Source organism: Podarcis muralis, chromosome 7, assembly GCF_964188315.1.
Source record: "Podarcis muralis chromosome 7, rPodMur119.hap1.1, whole genome shotgun sequence".
NCBI lineage: Eukaryota > Metazoa > Chordata > Lepidosauria > Squamata > Lacertidae > Podarcis > Podarcis muralis.
In genome coordinates this window covers 53,824,450-53,845,040 of record NC_135661.1, presented here as the reverse complement: position 1 = coordinate 53,845,040, position 20,591 = coordinate 53,824,450, and the positions used below count along the sequence as shown (strand labels likewise).

Below are 20,591 nucleotides of genomic sequence, written 5' to 3'. Positions count from 1 at the left end.
TTACCAGAATGAAGCACCAGCAAAAACCTGGGAGCGTAAACCCCCTTCAAATGAACTGGCTCGGATCTTGCATCTTTTAAATAATAGTAAATAATTCATGAAGGTGATGGAAGCTCCTGTGGCTGCTGGGATCCTGCATTCAATGCCCAGTTTGATGAGTTGCCTCCCTTTCTCCTCCCCTGTCCTCTTATGACCACTGAACACCCAAGGGTGTTCCTAAAGTACCAGGCTTCCTCTTAAAACTGGCATACAATCCTTAGAAGCCCATGGATGTTTGAAGAGCCCCTTGAGTCTATTCCTGGGCCCAGGATGGCCCTCCAATTGCAAGTGAGAAGGGTTCCCCCCCCACCTGCCTTCTCCAGGGCCTCTACTTTCCCTTTCCTTTACTCTGACCAGCTGCATCAGAAGCCGCCCCAAGCACCTGTATGGTGGTTTCCCAAATAATTCTGTGGTCTGGGGAAGCCTGTGCCCTTCATCATGTCCCATCAGCCCCAGCCATCATGGCCAATGATGAAGGATGATGGAGTCACCCCCAGCCTGGGCTAAAGCCAGCAGTTTTGCTCTGAGATAAAGCAGCAGAGTTCTTCAGAAGCATTCTCTTCCAAGCAGTGGGGGAGTCACTCCCATTCATTCAGAAACTCCTCCCCACATTTTAGGAAAACCGTGTCATTATTGTTTGCTTTATTACCTGTCCTTCACCCAAAGGTCACAGGGCAGGTTGCATCATTAAAAAGAATCATTTGACCCCTTCAGACCTCAAACTCATTTTATACCACTATAACCTGCAGTCCAAGATTAAATTTTCTCCTCATTTCTCCCCTCCCTCAGTTCTACTTTCTGTCCCTGCTTTTTTGTATGCTTTGGTTTCTTAACAGGCCAGAAACACGCCCTGGGACAGCAGCCAGGGCAGTTTTGTTCATGATGAGCACCTGGTGTGGGAGCTGGAAAACTGTTAAGCCAGCAAGGGCCTGAGATGAAGGCCCTTAAGCCCTTCCTGCCTGCTGCTCCTCTTCCTCCTTATCATCTGCTGAGTCATTGTTTGCACCTGGATCTTCTCTCAGCCAAGTAGACCCTCATCCCAAGGAGATGCCTGGCAATAGAGCCTTCTGTATCCAGTCAGGTGCTCCTGGGCTTCGTGCTGGGTGCACTGCTGCCATCTCTTGAGGCCCATGGGGGGCATTCTCTCTGCCGCCCTTCATGTACACAGGGGTAGTCAGCGTGGTTTCCTCCAGATGTTGTAGGACTACAAGTCCCATAGGCCATGCTAGCTGGGGCAGATGGAAGACACAGTTCAAACACACCTCTGAAGGGCACTATGTTGGCTACCACTATGTCACTAAGGTGTGCTCACCTAGTCCTCTTAATGCCTTTGCCAAGAGGCTCGCCTGCCGAGAGAGGTGATGGTGGTGTTAGGCATTGCGTAGACCTCCTCAGTAGGTCTTGCTGCCCCTGTTATCTGTTTGGATTCCTGCAAGAAAGGCTCCACAGAACCAAGTGTCTGGCCTGCAGTTCTGCCAGTGTTCCCTGACTGCCTGGACTCTCCATGTCCTTCCTCTGTGTATTGTTGGAGCTTTCCTGGCCTTGGTGGGGTTTGTTGCCCACGTGAGTCTCCACTTACATACAAGGCATGTTGAACTGGCAGTTTTGAAGGAGACTCTGACCTGCTGTGTCAAGGGAGACCTTGCACTCCTCCCTCTGTTCTGGGAGTGTTTCATGAGGTGTGGGTGCCTGGCCAGTGGCCTTTCTCTTCTTCCTAGCCCACTATTCTGTGTGTCAGTGAGGACTGCTTTGGCCTGGCTGGCTGTTTCCCCTGTGGCTTTGTGGTTGGTCTTAATGCCCAGTTTCTGAGTCTGCAAGCATTAAGCCAGCTTGCACTGGCTTCCACATTTCTGTTGCCCTTGGCTGATGGAGGCTTGTGAGCTGGACCAAGTTCTCAGTCACACACCACCTCCTTGCTTCTTCTGCCACGGCTTCAGGCAGAGTTGCACTGCTGCAGGTGAGTTGACTTCCTTGCCATTGCTACTACTAATCTTCCAGTTGGCTGCTGAGTTTATCAGCCTCCTGTCATCCAGAGAAGCACGGTTTGGCATCTGTAGAACAGCAGATGGTTCTTAGAGGAGTTAAGATGCCTGTGTGTGTGTGTGTGTGTTGCAAGGGGCCATGCCTCCACTTCTTCCACTGTGCCCCTTTCTCCACAGAGTGGATGGTGGACATATATAGAATGAGTCACGAGGTCATTGTCTCATGTGATGCCAGCACTAAGTGACTGAGAGGTAGTCCTGGACTGCCCAGTCGACATCACTGGAGGACAGGATGTGGCTGTTAATTAATCTAACAGAGCTAAAATAATCGTTGCCATTTCATTTAGAATTTACAAATGAAGTGGAAGTAGGGGAAAGCGCAGCTCAAAGGTTAAGCCTTGAATGAATGGGAGGATGATGAGGTCGCAGGTTGAGCTTCAGGAATGCAAGGAGAATGTAGCCAGGCACTCGGTCTCGTTTTATTGAACAAGCCTTTCATGGGGGATGGGCCTTTCTAGGTGCTCTTAAATATTGGGATAAACTTTGACCATCTCCGAAGCACAGACAGACCACCATGTTCCATAATTTTAAATTCCCCTGGTGTGGATTGAGCATCATTTTCTGCCACTGATGACACTCAGGCTCAGGGCACAAAACACTTTAAGTGTGTGGATACTGCAGGCTTCCATCTCCCCTTCCAGATGTTAATTGTACACAGGTGCAGGCCAGGTTAGCAATGAAAAGTTAGTAAAGCCAAAACTAGATGCAGGGGCTGGAGGCCTTTATGTTCACATGTGGATAAAGTTAGCAGGGGCTTCTGATTTTTCAGACAAAAGGAAGCATGCAAGTGAGGGGTTTAAGACTTCCTCAAGTCTGTTGATTCCCTTCCCATATCTTCTTCTGAGGAATGAAAGGGAGAGGTGCCCTAGGTGGTTCAGTGGAACTTAAAAAAATGGATGCCTCATTCTACACCTGCTTATATACCATTTACAAACTTTTCTCACATTGAAGCTGCAACTCTCAGGAAGCCCAGCTTTGGGCTAACCTCCAGCTTTGATGCCGCCCTGATTCCAGCAGCTTTGCCCCAGGGGCAAGAGGCGGGTGGCGAAGCCATTTTCTGCTCTAGAGCCCTTCAGAGCCAGGGAGAGGACAAAAAAGGGTTGCAGTGAATTCTTGAGGCCTAGATCCTTGTGGGGGCAGGGAGAAGGAAGCCTCCCACTGTCAGACCAAGGGGTGCCCCATGGAGGGCCTGGACAGATAGTGCCAATGCAGCTGGACCTAGGAGAGAGCCAGGAGGCCCTGGCCAATGCCAGCCTTCACCAGCTTGGTGCTTTTCATATCTATCAACCACAGTCAGCATGATTTATCACCTTCAGTTTAAATAATCTGGAGGACACCAAGTTGGTGAAAGCATTTATCGCCATTTTAGGGGAAAGAAGAGGCAACTTGCCTGCCCTGGATTTTCCAGCTGTTTGCTTCATTCATTTCCTACTTTCTTGTTTGAGTCATTAATTTCTTTCCTGCTGAATTCACAAAGCAGCCATCATCCACATTGCTGGCTGCTGAAGACACATTGCATTCCCAAATGAGAACCCTGAAGTGCAGGGACCACCAGGAACACCCTGTGTGCAGCTGTTTGTAGTTCTAGTCTGTAGCCTGGGCTATGCTGTGCTTCAGTGGGTGCCCTTGGAGACCAGGCTAGGCTCTCATCCCAACAAGGGCAAACCCTTTTACCAAAACTCAGGGTTCAAGGTATAGCATAGTCTCAACAAGTTGAGGTCAAGCAGAGACAACCACCACTCTAGATCCAAAATATAATCTGGAAACATGGTTTGGCTCACAGGGAGTTCAACAAGGAGACAGAAGCCCATTTTTATTTACAGCTACTGGGGGGCTTAACTGGGAGGCCTTATACCCTCTGGTCTCTGAAAGCAGAGTGAAACTGGCAGTGAAAATGAAGGCGTATCAGAGATTGCATACTCATGAGTAGACCTGTGACTGTATCCATAGGCACATACTAGGTCATTTTTGGCCTGGACCCCAAGCTTTGGGTGCTGACGTTCTTGAGGACTGTGCAGGGAAGGTCAAGTGAGGAGCCTCCTCTGACAGTTGTAGGGGTTCTTCACCAGGGATCAACCCACAGGGCCCCTCAAGCAGATCCTCAGCATTGGATCCAGGGGGCCGTGCCTGCTCCACAGACCCTTAACCTGCAAGGTGTCTCAATTCGTTCTTGGAGGGCTCGTGGTTATGAGAACTGTTGGGCCTCCTGCCCTTGGGCAGAAGCAGTAAGGGTTTCACTTCTCTGTTAATGAGTGATTTTTATTTTTTGTCTATGTGGACTGAGCAGGGTCCACTGCTTGGTGTGCAGGCCAAGGAAGGGGCAGGATAAGGTCACACAGAATGCATAGCTCCAGCTGCTGCCCAACTCTCAAACAAGATCAGGTGAGGAGCTGACTGGAGTCCGACCTGTAACATTGGAGTTTGACATGTGGGAAAGGGATCTCAAAGGACATCTGGTCGAAACTCCCCCTGCAGGAAACCTCTGCAGGAAGTCACAGCTTCCATCCAGCCCTTGCTGAGGTGCCTCTAACAAAGGAGAGGTGGCCGTCTTCTGAGGCAGTTTGTCCCACTGTCAAAGCAGCACGTACGCTGGACATTTTTCCTAATGTTTGCTCAAAAATCTCACTTCTTGTAATTTGAACTTGTTGATCCTGCATCCTGGAAGAACAGAAAATAAATTTGCCCTGTCATCTACACCAGCCCTTCAGGTATTTGCAGATGGCTATCATTTCACCTCTACAACTGTTCCCTCTCCATCCTGGACCTGTACAGCTGCATCAGTCTTTCCTAGCAGGTCTGACTATCCATGCTGAATCCCAGTTGCTGGAAACCATAGGAGGGGAGGACCCTCTTATGCTCAGGTCCAGCTTGTGGGTTTCCCATTGGGGCATCTAGTTGGCTGCTGTGCAAACAGGATGCATGACTAGATGAGCCCCCTTTGGTCTGATCCAGCTGCTGAAGGGCTCTTCCGATGTTCTTCATGGCAGAGCAGATGCTTTGCTCGCAGAAGGTTCCAGGTTCAATCTCCACCTACTTTGGTTAAAGAATTCTCAAGAGCAGGCTGGGAAAGACTTTTCTCTCTGACAGATACCCTCAGAGGGGCTGCTTCTGCCAGAGTAATTGGACTGAGCTAATTGGACCAAAGGAAGTTTGGTCCATCATCTTTGTGACAGCCTTTCAGTTCTTTGAAGATGGCTATCGTCTCACCTCTTAATCCTCTTACCCAGGCTACACATTCAAAGCACTGTAGGCCTCTCCTCCTCTTAGGACTTGGCCTCCTGCCCTCTCTGGATGTTTTAGGTCGCACCACACCTGGATGGCAGTCCAGGTGTGGTGCGACCTAAGCAGAGATGGGTGATGCTGTTACAATAACATCTTCTAGATGCCTTTTTTCTGCTAATGTAGCCTAGAATTGCATTTGTCTATTTCGCCACCACATCAGAGTTGACCTGCGTTTAGCTTATGATATTACGGAAACCTCTAGAACCCCTTGTTATTTTTTAATCCTGCTGTTGGGCTTCTCTATTCTTCACTTCAGGTTTTAGCTTATATATGAAAAGGTGAGATAGGGATCACACATCGTTAGCGTTACTCATAATGAAACCATAGGGCTGTTATTAACTCTCTTCTCTGCAGCTCCCTGGGCAATTCTGTTTGTTGTCATGAACTTCTTGGAGGACTCCATTGCAGCAGAATTCTTAGTCTTTTCTTTTGTACAATGTGATGAAGGGAGACTGCAGATCAAAGTTCTTTTCATATTTCTGTCCTCTTGTATATTACAGCCAATTTATCACAGCCAGCAGGTATATTTGTCCTGGAGGAGCCAGACTTAAGAGAGGATAATGATATTGGCCCCTAGGCCTCTTTCTGGACCACATGTTGGCTGTACCAAGTGAGGAAGTGAGCCCCAAATATAGGTACAGAAGGCAACCCTCCCTCTCTTGATGGCATATCTGAGCAGGTGCTGTGGGGAACTCATTATCTCTCTCCCAGATTATCAGATGTGGACTTGGTCATTCCATGTAATGGGCACCATACGCACAACGGCTTAATTTTACATTAATTTCATACTGGCATCCCATGCTACTTGGTGCAGAAGTATAGGCAATATGGTGGATAATATGGGGGTGGTGTTTTATTGCTGATGACACGCTGCTGATTCATTAGTTATCTGTGGTAGGCAATGCTTATCCCTCCGCCTTCATGTGCACAACATTCATACACAACTTTATTTTTCTTCTGCCCTGCTCACTGCCATCTTAATATTAACCCTTTCTCTGTAAACATCCATCTCTGAATCTGTTGTCTGCAATGATGATTGATATTTAGGCTACCCTGCAAAAGTACAACTTAAGGATTAAAATAGCGTGTGTGAGAGAGGGAGTATATGTGGTGTGGAGACTGGCAACACTTCCAAAACCATCTCTCCAAAGCATTCTGAAAATAGCTCCGGGGTCTGCAGTGGCTGCCTGCCTGCAGTGGGGACCATCCGTGACAGGTGTGCCAGAAGCAGCAAAGTGACAGTTGGCTCCGCGCTTTGAGCAGAAGATGAGCAGCTGCAGAGTTTTGTCTGGCTTCAGAGGAGCAGTGGATTGTTTGGCTGTGAGGGCCAGGTGGTGGCAACCCCTGAAAGGAGATGCTTGGGCCTCATCCTGCCTAAAGTGTCAGAGAGAAGGTGGAATATGGGGTGAAGGTGGATATAATACAAAAAATAACTCTTGGTGGGCCCCTCAATGACAAACGGAAATCCCACTTCCCTCCTGACTTCTCAGCTTGAATGACAACTATCCCTTTATTACTGATCTAGGGCTATCCATGAAAATGGTGCTTTATGAAGAGTGAGAGGATGCCTCGGCTCTGGAGCTTGTGGTGTAGAATATGGCACACAGGAAGCAACAGAAGAAGGGGAGGGGAAAATGGGGGTGTTGGAGGAATTGGCACACATAATATTCATAATAATTTTATTTATACCCTGGGTTGCCATTGGACTTGCCCTGCCTTAATGGCTACGTTGGGCTACATATATATATATATATATATATATATATATATATATATATATATGAGAAACATTCCTCTGTTGCTTTTTTAAAATACTCTTCTGGAGCTGGGAAGGGAAGCAGTTTCTTAGCATCACAGTTGATGCCATCAGTTGGCACCATTCACAAGCAGCCGTTCTGCTGTGGACTTGCAGAGACCTAGCATTTTCAGAGCTTGACCCTGCAGCATAGAGGAAAGGGGCATTTGAGTTAAACAGAACAAGGGCCCCGCTGTTGTTAAGCACCTTACCTTGTCACACCACCCACAGGCCCCTCTGCTCCCTGCAGTGCTCAGTCAGAGATGCCTCTGAGAAGTCCACAAGTGGGGTTGGAGGCCCCATAGCCACTGGAGTTGAGGGGTGCACGCTGCTTCTGCAGCTGGAGGTTCCACGTGGCCAAACAAGATGGTTCAGGTCCATTTCAATCCAGGAACTGCCTGGTGGCATGACACTGAGCCTTCCTGAGAATGTCTTGTCATTCAAGGGTTAGGTGTCAGCCTTTGGGCTTGCTGGGCCTGAGTGCCAGGATCCATTTAGGCATTGGGCCTGACAGGAATAGCAGTGTTGAATGAGGAAGTGCAACAAGAAATACTGCAAAAGAGAGAAGCTTCCCGTTGCATGCTGTGGCTTCATGCTATTGCCATCATTTTGGCATGCTGTGACTGTGCCACTTGGCACATGCTGTGACTGTGCCACTTGCCAATGGCACATCTAGTTCAGCATCCAGAGTGGCCAGTCAAATGACCTTATGGGGAGCCTTCAAGCTGGACCTGAGCTCACCAGCACTCTCCCCTCCAGCAACTGGTATTCAGACGCATACTGCCTCTGATAGTGAAGGTAGAGCATAGCTATTATAAACTTCTGTCTTGTTGCTTCGTACATCCTTTTTCTCTAAACTAAAAAGCCTCAAATGCTGCAGCCTTTCTTCACCTTGATCCTTTTGGCTGCCTTTTTCTAAACCTTTTCCAGGTCTACAATATCCTTTTTGGGGTGAGGGGACCTGGTCTGTACACAATATCCCAAGAGCAGTTGCAGCACAGATTTGTTTAACAGCATTATGGTATCGGCAGTTTTATTTTAAATTCCTTTCCTAATGATCCCTAGCATGGAATTTGCCTCTTTCACAGCTGCTGCACACTGAGCCGACATCTTCATTTTCTCTCCCTTGGGTAGGCCACAGACAATTTTTTTTTACAAAAAAGACTTCCCCGAGAGGCTTAGCTGCAGACATGGCAACCCGTCCGTCTGGCACAGGGCAGGCGGAGGAAGATGAGCTGGGTGAGAAATGAAAGGCGCTGCAGTTGACTGCTTGAGCTTTTCCCTGGCAGAGAGACAGAGGCCTCTGTGGCTAGGACAACTGTGCCTCTGAAGGCCCAGGTTCCTCTGGACGCCACGCAGGCCATTGACCCAGCCCGGTGACTAGGTCTTTGTATAACCACAGGCACTCCAGGGGTTTCCACTGCGAGTCAGTTTTGCCAGGGAGGGAGAGATGATGCCCTGCAAACCGCACTGCAAGCAGCTGGGAGAATATCTGCTGAGTAATACAGTAAACATCCGAAATGAGATCACTCCTGGGTAGAAGATAATTTTCCGATGCAAACTGAATTTTTTTCAATGCAAATTACCTTAATTTACATCTGAAATTTTTCCACTTTAATTTTTTTTTAGAAAACCCACATGGCTGCACTAAGTGTCTTCCTTCTCCTCTGGCTGCTAGGCAACATGCCTTGCTATCAATCCAACCCTGAGAGTTAACATACACTTGACACCTGCCCTGCTTCTCTTCTCTTCCACATTCATTGGCTGACCTGCTTGGGTCTGCATTGGCTCTGCTGTTGCCATAGGATGCCAGACTCCAGTCAGCAGTTGCATTCCAAAATTGTCAAAGGACAGTACTGCTTATGGTTTTCGTGGCACGTTTTTTGGCAATAGGTTGATGGTTTTTGGCAAAATGTTGTGCATTGCCTTGTGCTGTTTTCTGATGGAGTCTGGGGGCTTCTAGAGTTCATAGTCACTATACTTCAGCTGTAATCTGCAAGCAGAATTGCCATGGATCGACTCCTGATAACTGCTGCATTTCATCTATGTGGTCATTCAACTATGTTCCATGCACCCCAGTGGGCTGTTGTGGCTGGGGAAGTTTAATTCACCTGAGAAGCCACTTGAATCTCAGCACATGTTCACCATAACTTTTGTGATGGGCACCATTTTTTCCACCTTTTTGTATTTTATTTAGTACTAACACTTTTCTGGCTGTGCTTTTTCATTTCACTAGAGTGCCTTGGCAATATAATACAACAATGCTAATTTATTTAGAACTGCAGAAGATTAGGCGGCACATAGATTATGGGGATCTACCCAACAGCTTGTGTGGCCTGCATGAGCTCCATCTGATTGGTGGGCCTTGTCCTCTCTCCAGGAGCCCTGGGAGTCTTACTTAGTTGCTGCAGTCCTTGCTGCAAGCAGTGCCGGGCAACTGGGCCTGATTCCCACAATGCCCTGGGGTAATTCTATACTGGGGGCATTGGGGGAAATTAAAATAGTAACTTGACCCAGCCCCCCCCCCCCCAGTGCTGCTCAAAGCAGTGGGCCCTGGGTAGGTGTTATTAATGGCCCTTGTGGGGCACCTTACCCATGATGACTCAACACATGCCAAAGTAGATAAACCATTTTGAGAGGATAAGTGGAGGGACTCACAATAAACACAGCAAGTGGGGGATACTAGCTAGCTAACCTATCCTTTGCCAACCTAGTGCCCTTCAGATGTTTTGGAGTACCAAAGGTACTCTGGCAAAGGCAGGTGGGAGTTGTAGTACAGGGCAGATGGAGGGTGCCAGGTTGGTGAAGGCATGGTGAGCTGATGATTTTGAGAAGTAGGGTGAGATTCCCTCTGCATCATGCAGGGGCAAAGATCACAGGGAAGTCTCCAAGGCAGACTTTCTGACTAGTTTGTCGTATGTCATAAAATTATTTTACAGTACAAAATGGGTGTGAACACAATTTTAAAAGGGGGCAGGGAGGGAGTTCCCCAGGTTGTGGTTTTGATTTTTGATAGAGCATGTCTATCTGAGCATTCTGGACTAAGGAGGGTTGTGCTGCAATTTCTTTGAAGCCAAGTTGAGTTTCAAGCCTGGTGGTCTAGACGCTTCATCCTCTCCATTTGTGACATTCTAGAATCCAGCAGAAAATGGGTGCCTGCTTTTTCTACACTTATAAATGCCTTCTGCATTGGGCAGTCTGGCGAGGGAATGTTGTTGTTGTTCATCCTGGGAAAGAGTCTTGATTGCATTCTCTCTTTGTTGATTATTGGATTTTGCTCATCAAGTGTATCTGTGGCAGTATTGAGGTGCACTGTAGCCAAGTCATCCTGAGGTGGTTTTGCATGATATCATATGCAGAATGTTACTTTCATCATTTCCATAAGAGAGGCTTAGCAAATACCACATCTCGCCACCTGGAATACATTCGTAGGAATTGCCTCCTTCTGACTAGTATTAGAAACTGAGATCTAAAAGCTAGGAGCTAAATGGCACCTTAAATCTAGGTTATGGGTACAACAACAGAATGTCTAGGTGCGCTTTTTTATAACAATAATTCAAAGCTGAAAATGAATGAACTGCAGCTGAAAGTATTCGTTTTTCACATGGTCTATTCCTTCCCTTGCCCACCCCCCAATATTCTTAAGAGGGTCTCTTCTCCAGTCTTCAGAGAGTAGCTGGAAGTGGGGAGGCAGAAAAAGGTCCTCCTTTCCTTCCACTCTGCAGTTTTAATCTGAAATCTTAGGCGTAGTACTGCACCCAGAGCTCAGAAACTGCTTGCGCTAATGAAATTCCCTGTCGCAAAATGCACCTAGAACAATGGGAGTTTCAAACACTGGTCCTTGCAGTCCAGATGTCCAGCTCCTTGGGACATCCCCTCTCCTCTTGGTTCTGCAAGTCTCCATAGTCTCTTCCTTCATGTTTAATCTGACCGGTGCTGCTGGGCAAGATTGTTCATAGAGATCTGGAGTAGAAGGAGAACTCCAGCTCTTGCTGTTTTTTTTGTCTCTGTGTTTATGTGCGGCTTGGCTTCTATTGGCAGCTGGATGTGGGAGAGCGGAGTACAGTTAAATCAAAACCAGAGCCATGGCAGTGGTAGCAGGCAGCCCCATCTGGCAGCCAGGGATCAGGAGAGCACAGCACCCGGGGAAGAGTTCAGGCAAGCTCTCTCTAGCCAGGCAAGGGAGCTCTTCCTGGGCTATAAGAGGAGCAGGAGGCAGCAAACAGCCCTCCCAAGTTGGAGGCAGGAATGTTTCCACAAAGCATGTTGTTGTACCTGACTTGTGTAGCTCATCCAGCGGGCTCTTCATAAGTTCAGGAGCAGAACACATGCTGTGCATGCAGGAGGCCCCCTTTACATCTCCCCTTCTAGCCCTACAAGTAGGGCCAGAAAGAATACTTGTCTAAGGAGAGATGCTGAAAAGATCCTACCAGTCAGAGCTGCTGGCACTGTGCTAGACGGGTGAACAGTCTCACTCTGTATTTAGCATCTTCATCTGCCCCGCTCAGCAACCTGGGGGAGGAGCTCTAGCATCGCTTGCAGTCCCCCACCCCTTGGTGCTGCCACCTTCAGTGGTACCCCCAGAAGTTTTGCTGCCCCAGTCAAACATTTCTTTCTGTCTGGAAAACTTGCTTTCAAGATGTCCACCTACCTTCCATCTCAAGAAGTACATGTTTTGCCAATGAGGCATTCCAAAACTGTTTTCTCTTCCCGCCCCATCTCCCCCCCCCCCCGGCAGCCCAGTTTGACATGTGGTCCAGTTCCCGCAATAGTTTTCAGGATTTTCAAAATTACTTGCAAGGAAGTCAGATTTTAGTGCAAAGGGTTCAGGCTGTTTACAGCAGAAGGGGAAGAGGCTCAGCTGGATGCGATGCAGATACTTGATGTCAATTTGGTGTGTTCCCAGCAGTGGCATGATAGATGTGAGACGAAAGGTGTCGCCAGGGCGTGTGCTTTGACCTCCTTCTCCCTCACAAAAAACACTTTGGTGCCACTTTGGGTGCCCTGTGTCTGAGAGAGCTGAATTTCTTCAAAGTAGCCCCTAGATCAGAGCCGGCAGGACTCCTGGGTTCCTTGAAGAGCTGCCTGGCTAGAGCTGTTGCTGTTTGCAATCCTGTTGTGGGTAAGAGCACTGCAGTGGGAGGTGTTCTGCCATGTCTGAAAGGGATGGGCTTCTCTCCAGCTCTGTTTTGAGAAAGTGGTGGAGGAGGCTACTGTGTTTTCCACAACTGCAGGACTGGGAGAAACCTGGAGCCTTTCCTGGAGTTCTTAGAGACAGAGAATGTGGCACTTGCCTGCTTTGCATGTATTAAAGGGTGCTCCAGAAAAAGAACAGTGCCTCAAACTGAGAGAGGCGTTTACTTGCTGTTTAGTGCCAACAGGGGTGGTTCATGCCAGCCCCGTCAAAGGTGAGTATTCCTTGCAGTTCAGAGAGGAAACACATTTTAATATGGCTTAAGTTGGGCAGAGGGTACTGTATTATCATTCTTTATTTGGTTTATTTCTATGTAAGTAAGAGGAGAGGAGAGATCAAGCATTAAATAAGACCATTATTACCAGTAAAAAGGTAAAGGTACCCCTGCCCGTACGGGCCAGTCTTGCCAGACTCTGGGGTTGTGCGCCCATCTCACTCAAGAGGCCGGGGGCCAGCGCTGTCCGAAGACACTTCCGGGTCACGTGGCCAGCGTGACATCGCTGCTCTGGCGAGCCAGAGCCGCACACAGAAACGCCGTTTACCTTCCCGCTAGAAAGCGGTCCCTATTTATCTACTTGCACCCGGGGGTGCTTTCGAACTGCTAGGTTGGCAGGCGCTGGGACTGAGCAACGGGAGCGCACCCCGCCGCGGGGATTCGAACCGCCGACCTTTCGATCGGCAAGCCCTAGGCGCTGAGGCTTTTACCCACAGTGCCACCCGCGTCCATTATTACCAGTAGTGGTCATCATAGACCTGAAAGATCTGAATAATTTTTGACAAGTATCAAATGTCCCCATTTTAGACAAAGTTCTTGAGAGGGTGGTTGCCAAACAGATTCAGGTGCTCTTGGAAGAGACAGGTTTTCTGGATCCATTTCAATTTGGACTGAAGCCTGATTTTAGTACCGAAACTGCCTTAGTTACACTGTATAATGACCTGTGTTGGGAACAACTTATTATGACTATGTTGATCCTCATTGATCCCTTGGTGATTTTCAATATCATCAGCCATGGTATCCTTCTGAGGCGACTGTCTGAGTTGGGTATTGGGGGCACTGCATTGTGGAGGTACCACTCCTCCTTGGATGGACAGCTCCAGAAGGTGGTTCTTGGGGAGCATTGCCAACTCTTGTGTTTTATCTAGTATGGGGTCCTGCAGGAATCACAGAGTCAGTTCTGTTTCGCATGCTCTTTAAAATCTAGATGAAACAGCTGCGTGGGTTCATACTGATTTCTGGAGTGTGTTGTTATCAGTATGCTGGTGACGCAGTTCTAGCCCTCCTTTTCATCTTATGCAGGTGAGGAAGGCAGTGTTCTAAATCAGTGCTTGGTTGCAATAATGGACTGGACGAGAGCCAATAAAACTAAAGCTTAATCCAGACAAGACTGAAATGTTGGTAGGTGGTTCCTCTGACCTGCTGAGTGGCGTTTGGCCTGTTCTAGGTGGGGATTACGCTCCCTCCGAAACAGTGGGTTCATAGTTTGGGCATTCCTTCAAGACTCATTGCTGTCACTTCAATTATGATCCTACCTGTACAAGGATAACTTGGCTACAACAATCTTTTCTCTGATAACGTTGAGGTTAGATTACTGCAGAGCAATTTATATGGGGCTGCCTTTTAAAAACTTTGGTAGCATCAATTAGTGCAGAATGTGGTTGCCCAGCTGTTGACAGCTTCAAGAGAAACAGATCATATAACACCAGTTCTGTTCCAACAACACTGGTTGCCTGTATGCTTCCAAGCCCAATTCAAAGTGCTGGTTTTGACCTTTAGAGCTCTGGATCTCCAATATGACTCTACCGGGGCCTTTAGAGCTTTGTTTGAGGCCCTTCTGCAGATTCCGGCTCTGAGGGTGGTGACAGGGGAAGAGGGCTTTTCAGTTGTGGCTCCCATCTATGGAATGTGATCCCCAGCAAGGCCTGCCTGATGCCTTCATTGACTGATACCAGGAGAAAGCCTATGTTTCCCCCCAGCTTTTTGACAGATGAAAGATGACGCTTTTGTCGTTAGTGTGCTGCCAAAGCTTCCTGCAGCTCTTAAGGGGGTTACTTTTTGTTTTAGTTCCATGTTATAGTATATTAATTTGTGCTTTTAACAGTGTTGTAAGTTACTTGGAGACCTTCAGATAGCAAGCAAGTAGCAAATCTGATTATTAATAGTGTTAATACTACTAGTGCTACTAGCTGTGGAAAAATAAAGATTTCAAAATCTGTCTAAGAGTGGAGAGGGAGTTCTGGTACTGTTATTTCTATTTTAAAGACAAACTTCAGCATGAACAATAAAAAAACCCATCCTTCACAGTAAAAAAAGGAGGGGTCATCATTTTTTCCTCTCATCTGCTTTTTCAATCAATTAACATAGGTTTGGTTATTTCATTTATTCCTTCTTCCCACATAGAACACACTCCATTTCATAGACACAGTTCGTACCACACAGAGAGCCCATGCAGAAGATCAATTTACGTTGATTCATAACAATAAGGGTCAATAAATTTGGGGTAAATTATTAGGGTTGCCAGCTTTTCTGTCTCAGCAGACATTAACCAGTAATAAAGTACCTTTTGGATTCTTTAGACTAAAATGCTAATAAAGGCACTGTGGGCAGATTGGGCCTTTTTTTGGTCATGTGGAATTGTGGTAACTGTAGTGGGCAAAAACTCTCTGTGGAAACAACCGGTTCTCCAAATAAAGGCAGAAAATGGCACCTCCAGCCGCCTTTGGGCAATTCAGTCCAAGCTGTTGCTCCCCAAAGACCTGGGAAGGCACAGCACCCTCCATGAGCAGTATGCAAAGCTATGGACATGAAATGCACTGCTCTCCATACTGTTTCTGATTGGCACTTCTGCTGGTCCTGCTTCTACATCTGAGGACACATGTTCGGCCTAGAATCTTTAAAGAAAATTATATGTTAAGCCCGGGTTTTGATGTGGCAGTGCAGCACTGCATAAGCACAAAGTTGCCACAAAGTGCAAGGCGGGGGCGGGGAGGGGGGGAGGCAAATCCGTTTTGGCATCTTTCCCTTTCTCCCTGCCGTCTCCCATGATAGGATTTGCAGAAGAAGAAATTATAGGCAGTTCTTGTTAAGAGCTAAGTTTGTTGCTGAGTTGCCTTTAGGCCTCTCGCAGGCCTGTCAGTTTCCAAACTGGGGCTGGAGAATGTGGACAGCTGCATTTCTTCCTTGCAACAGTGAAATATTTTTTCCTCATTCATGACCCGGCAGAAACAGCTGGGTCTCTGCTGTTGGTCATTGGACCTGGCAGCCGCCTGGCGGCATCTCTGCCTCTCCAACATAGGAGACAAGAGACTGCTGGGACAGCAGATGCAGTGGAGGTGATATTTTCACCCTTGCCAAGATTTTAGGGCTGGGCTGAGCCGGGCGGGGGGGGGGTTGCCCACTTCCCCTCCTAAGCACAACACCCCTTAACAATGTAAACACCAGCACCAGATGGTAACTATGGTTAAAGTAAACCAGGTTCCCACCAGGGTTTGCTAAGCAGCTGAGGCCTCTTTTAAGTTCAGCTTCAACAATCAGTCATTTAAAAATGGCCGCCTTTAACAGTTTTCTTCTCAAAGAGAGGCAACAATCCTCAGCCAGAGATGGCTGCTCACATTTACGAATGATGCTGAAAATGTACAAGGAGATGACGGTCTTTTCACAGGAGCCCTCTGGATTCAAGATTGGCTGTTTGTTGTGTCCTGTTTGTGGGGCTGGGGTAGCTCAGGCAGTGAACGCAGAACAGTCACCTGTTTGCTCAACTCTTTCCCCCCTCCCTTCTCTGTTCCAGAGTTCCTACCCCATCTGGGAAGATTTCAACTCCAAGGCAACTAAACTCCACTCCCAACTGCGGTGAGTTTCTCAACAGAGCTGGCACAGCAACAACACAGCTGTCATTTGTCCCCCAGCCTGGTCTTCTCGCCATGTGTGTCATGAAAAGAGACTTGATTTCTTCTATGCTCTCAGCTTCCTCTCCCCACACCCTCCTTTCTTTAGAAAACAAACTGCGTCCCCAGCTGGTTCAGGTTCTTTTGAAACCCCACAGGCAGTAGCGCTGTACGTAGTGAGAGAGTAGACCAAGCTTCACCAACCAGCTGCCCTCCAGCTGCTTTGGACTACAACTCCCATCAGACCCAAAATCACCTAGTCATGCTAGCTGTAGCTGATGGGAGTTGTAGTCCAAAACAGCTGGAGGGTGCCAGGTGATGGGGTAGATTTTGCACGGCAGATTACGGTTTCATCAGGCGTTCTTGGCCAAACAGCAGTGCAAGCTGGGCAAATATCCCCAAGTGGTGTATATTTTCCAGCTGGCAGCTGCTCTAGGAGTTGAATGACACTGGCCAGAGGAATGAGAGCTGATGGGTGGGTTTTTGGTTTTTTTTATTATTGTAATCTGCTGCAAGCTACCTTGGATATCATTAGATCCAAAAGCTGGGTGGAGGTCTTCTCTCAGATGAGATGCAGTCTATTTTTTAAAAACCACCCTGCCTCATTTCTATGTGGGGAAACAAAACCTGTGCAGATCTGTATCAGTTTTTCAGAGTGTGTCATAGGGCTCAGTCCATATACAGCGAAATGGATCCAGGAAATTCTGCTGCCACCCCTGGAGGCTGTGACTACCACATAATGAGCTGGGAATGCCCCGCTTCAAAGCAAAGATAAAATAACTTACTGCTTTAAGTTAAGATGTTTTAGAAGCAATGGGGAGGGCAGAATCCTAGTAGCTTTGCTGCCAGTAATGAGAGGTCCCACCCATACAGCTGCTCAGAAACAGCACAGTTGGCCCCTGAGTTCCTTTCACCTGCCATTTCTTACCTGGATGTCCCTCTCCACAAGAAGGTACCATTTCTTAGCATGATCTGGTGTGCGTGTTCTGATCCTCCTTTCCATCCCCTTCCAGCCATCACAGAAAAGCATGTGCCAAAGCCACAGCCTCCCCCATGTCAGCTGCTTTCTCTCAGGCAAGCGTGCCTGCTCTTTTCTCTGGAACTTCCATTCTTCTTTCTCTCCCTTTTGCTAGATCATCACTGTGATCTTGTTGTTAGTTCTTTGTATCCTAGGGGTTTTTATTTTCTTTCAATATTTTCCAGACCTTGTGGCTCTTTTTCTTTTTGTAACAAAACAAAATTGAAGTACCAGCCTGTCTACAGGCAAAGTGCTATTGAGTCTTTTAATGGCTCCTTTGCCTTTTTAATTAAACAGTTCCTGTTTGCAGATTTAACTCATAGCTTTGTGATTAGCACTGGTTCAAGATTAGTGTTGAGTAGCTTTTAATATCCTCCTGAATAGCCTTTCTTAATTGCCTTAATATTGTTTGCGGTTCCCCTGGGGAGGGGAAAGCTCCATTTATCATTTTTCTTTTTTAAAAAACATCATTTTTAAAAATAGCAGAATACATTTTTGGCTATATAAAAATGAGGTGTGTGTGTGTGTGTGTGTGTGTGTGTGGAGACACACTTACATAAGGAAATCTGTAATCCAAGCCCCCACCCCATGGGAACAGAAACTGACCCTAGGCCGGCAATTAACCAAGTCCATTCAAGGGGCTGTTCATAATTGATGCCAGGTAACATAAAATGGGATCATTCTATAAGGATTAAACTTTTAATTAAAGCTTCTGAAAACCTTTCATGAACAGGATTTTCTTGTGAGTTAATGTTATAGAAGGATCTTGAGAATAATAGATAATACAATGCTATTTTAAGGCTTTGTGTGGAACCTCTATTTTCAATTTTAATTTTTATTTTAGTTAATTGAACAAAGTGAGTGCCTCAGCAGCACTAAAGGGTTCAAGTGAAGAATATAGCATTTTCCTGGTATTCTTTAGGGGAAAGCACCTTTCCAAACTCTACTTTGTGGCCCAACCCAGTATTTGAGTAGAGCCTGCCTCAGTTTTGCCTATTTGACTATATTCAGTTAGTCTGCTAAAAGCATCTGTGGCAGTTGGTTTTTTTAACAGTTACCTTGGGCATAATTTTTTCTAATGCCTTCTTTTACACACGCACACTGTTATATTTTATGAGTGTGCTAGTTGCAATCAGTGTATGCCAACTGTAAGTACAATAGCGGGCAACCTTGGCAGTTTCAAAGTTTTTAATCTTGTTTACTAATCAAATGTAAAATAAACATGATAAATGAGAATATTATGTAGGGCATCAGAAAAAAATCCTGTACAAATCACTCTGATCACAGTTCAAAAATTTATAGAAAACACTGTTTTCTTGCTAGTGTTATATCACACCTGAGTTTCTTGACATTTTGCTGGAGGAAGGATAGAGTATAGTCTGGTGTTATCCTGGGATTTTAAAAAACTAAAAACTAGGGACTGTGCCCCTGTTTCCTCCACTTGCAACACCCCCTTTAGCCCAAGGTAGGGAACCATTTTGGCTCTGCAAGCCATATCCTTATCAGGACCTGCCTTGTGGTCAAAAATTGACAGGTGGGCAAGTCCATCCACCTGCCAGTCAAGTGATGTCACAAATGGCATCATGCTTCTAAGCCTGGACATTAAATTGCCTCTCAGGCAGCTGCATGCTTCTAAAAAGAAGGTTTTTGCCTTCCTTTTAGAAATATTGCTCCTTGTGAGGTACTTTGAAGTCCAAACTTCAAGACTCCAAAGCCCAGCAAAATGGAGCAGGGAGCTCTCTCATGAACCCAGGTCAAGCTAACTTGATCTCCATCAGCTGATGGGTGGAGAGGTCAGGGGCAGTTTGGCGCATCTGTTTGGCCTGTTCCCAGAAGGAATGGCCAAATGGAGCTCTTTGTAAGCAATTGAAATAAAATTGGCAGACAGGGCTATCACCTTTGGTCCACCCCACCCCCCAAAAGTCCTCCTCCCTTTCTCAGGAGGCTCTTCCTCAGCTGTGCACCCTTTCTCCTCTGCCTCATTTCCTCCTTCAGTCCCTTTCCCTCCTCCTTTGCTTCAGCTTAAACCTCCTGCCCTCCAGTTTCCACCTTCCTCTCCTCCTAATTGTCATCACGCTGTAGTTTGCAGGGCTAGTGCCATCTGTCAGTGGCCTTGTGAATTACACCATGACAACAGTCTTGTATGTGTTTTACAGAGAAAAGGGAATTCAGGGGCTGGTGTGTGAAATTAATTGCAGTGCTGATGCAATCAGCTAAGAGCTGGTAGGTTTCAGTAATGAGTGGAAAGGTGTCATCTGGATGCCAAGCTAGGTGTCTCTGCATCCTATCCTTGTACCTTTGGCCCTTATGTACTTAAATGGAGGATTTTACATTCATTTCTATTAATTTATATGGTTGGTTTCAGCCCAGCTTTCCAGCCTGTCAAGGCAGTTTTAACCCTCGATTTTGTCTTCTGCAGTGTTAGCTACCCCTCAGTTTTGCATTATCTGCAGTTTTGATAAGCACTCTCTATGTTCTCCTCCAAGTCTTTTATAAAACAGCAGAGGGCCTAAGACAGAGCTCTGGGGCACCCTGTGAGACCTCCCTTCCATGTTAATGCTGAGCCCTTGTGAGCACTTCTTGGGTATCTATGCTGGATAATAATGAGCTAGGGGTCCATTGTGTCACACCTTTGCAACAGAGAGAGTATAGGTTGCTTTGGTTGAGGTGGCACAAGGAACTGAAGGATTCTTTGGTTAATAATAAAATAATAATAATAAACCGTCTCCAAGATTGTCACCTCTTACTCTCTGATATTCTATAATATTGAAGTAAAAAATGAGGACATTTTTGGGAGCAAAATAATCCAGTGAAAGTAAGAAAATGTACTGTGCCAAGGAGATATGTTGTCTTGCTCAGAAGCCTTGGGGATATTTTCACAGGCGCACCTTCTGTGATGGTTCCAGTGCTTCCGGGTACTTGCCACCTGCTCCAGCCATTAATCTGGAAACACAGGCCCCCTAAAGGAATGTGTATATTTTGAGAAAGGCGTAAGTTCTCCAGATACTAAAGAGTACATTATATAAAGTATTGCCAGAATCAGATATTTGCCCTTATCCCTAGCAAGGTAAATGGGAGCAAGATCTACAGATAAATATTTCTTTAGACAGCTGGAAATGCATATGGAACTCTGCAACTCAAATGAATATGAGCACAAACCTTAAGAAGTTTTACAAGTGATTGTGCAGATGATGTTTCTCTCCACAGAGACTGAGGATGCTTCCGGACAGCAGCTCTTAAGCTGCAAACAAGTCCTGCATATTCAATTTTTCTGTGTGCACTTTTGGCACACTACCTTCCATGCAATCCCATTTCCCCCCCTATCTTAATAGTCACTGA

The 20,591-nt window shown here is 46.7% G+C and overlaps 1 protein-coding gene across 8 annotated transcripts in view; it reads left to right on the top strand.

The window, feature by feature from the left end:
* Positions 1 to 20,591, top strand: part of MTSS2 (MTSS I-BAR domain containing 2) — a 57,627-nt gene that overhangs the window by 2,776 nt on the left and 34,260 nt on the right. For 7 of the 8 annotated variants that reach the window (XM_028739454.2, XM_028739451.2, XM_077931784.1 and 4 more), the window contains exon 2: positions 16,138 to 16,199. The exons of the other annotated variant lie outside the window; for it this stretch is intronic. In XM_028739454.2, the coding sequence (XP_028595287.2) occupies positions 16,138 to 16,199 (62 nt within the window). The remainder of the gene's footprint in view (positions 1 to 16,137; positions 16,200 to 20,591) is intronic. 8 annotated transcript variants of the gene reach the window in all.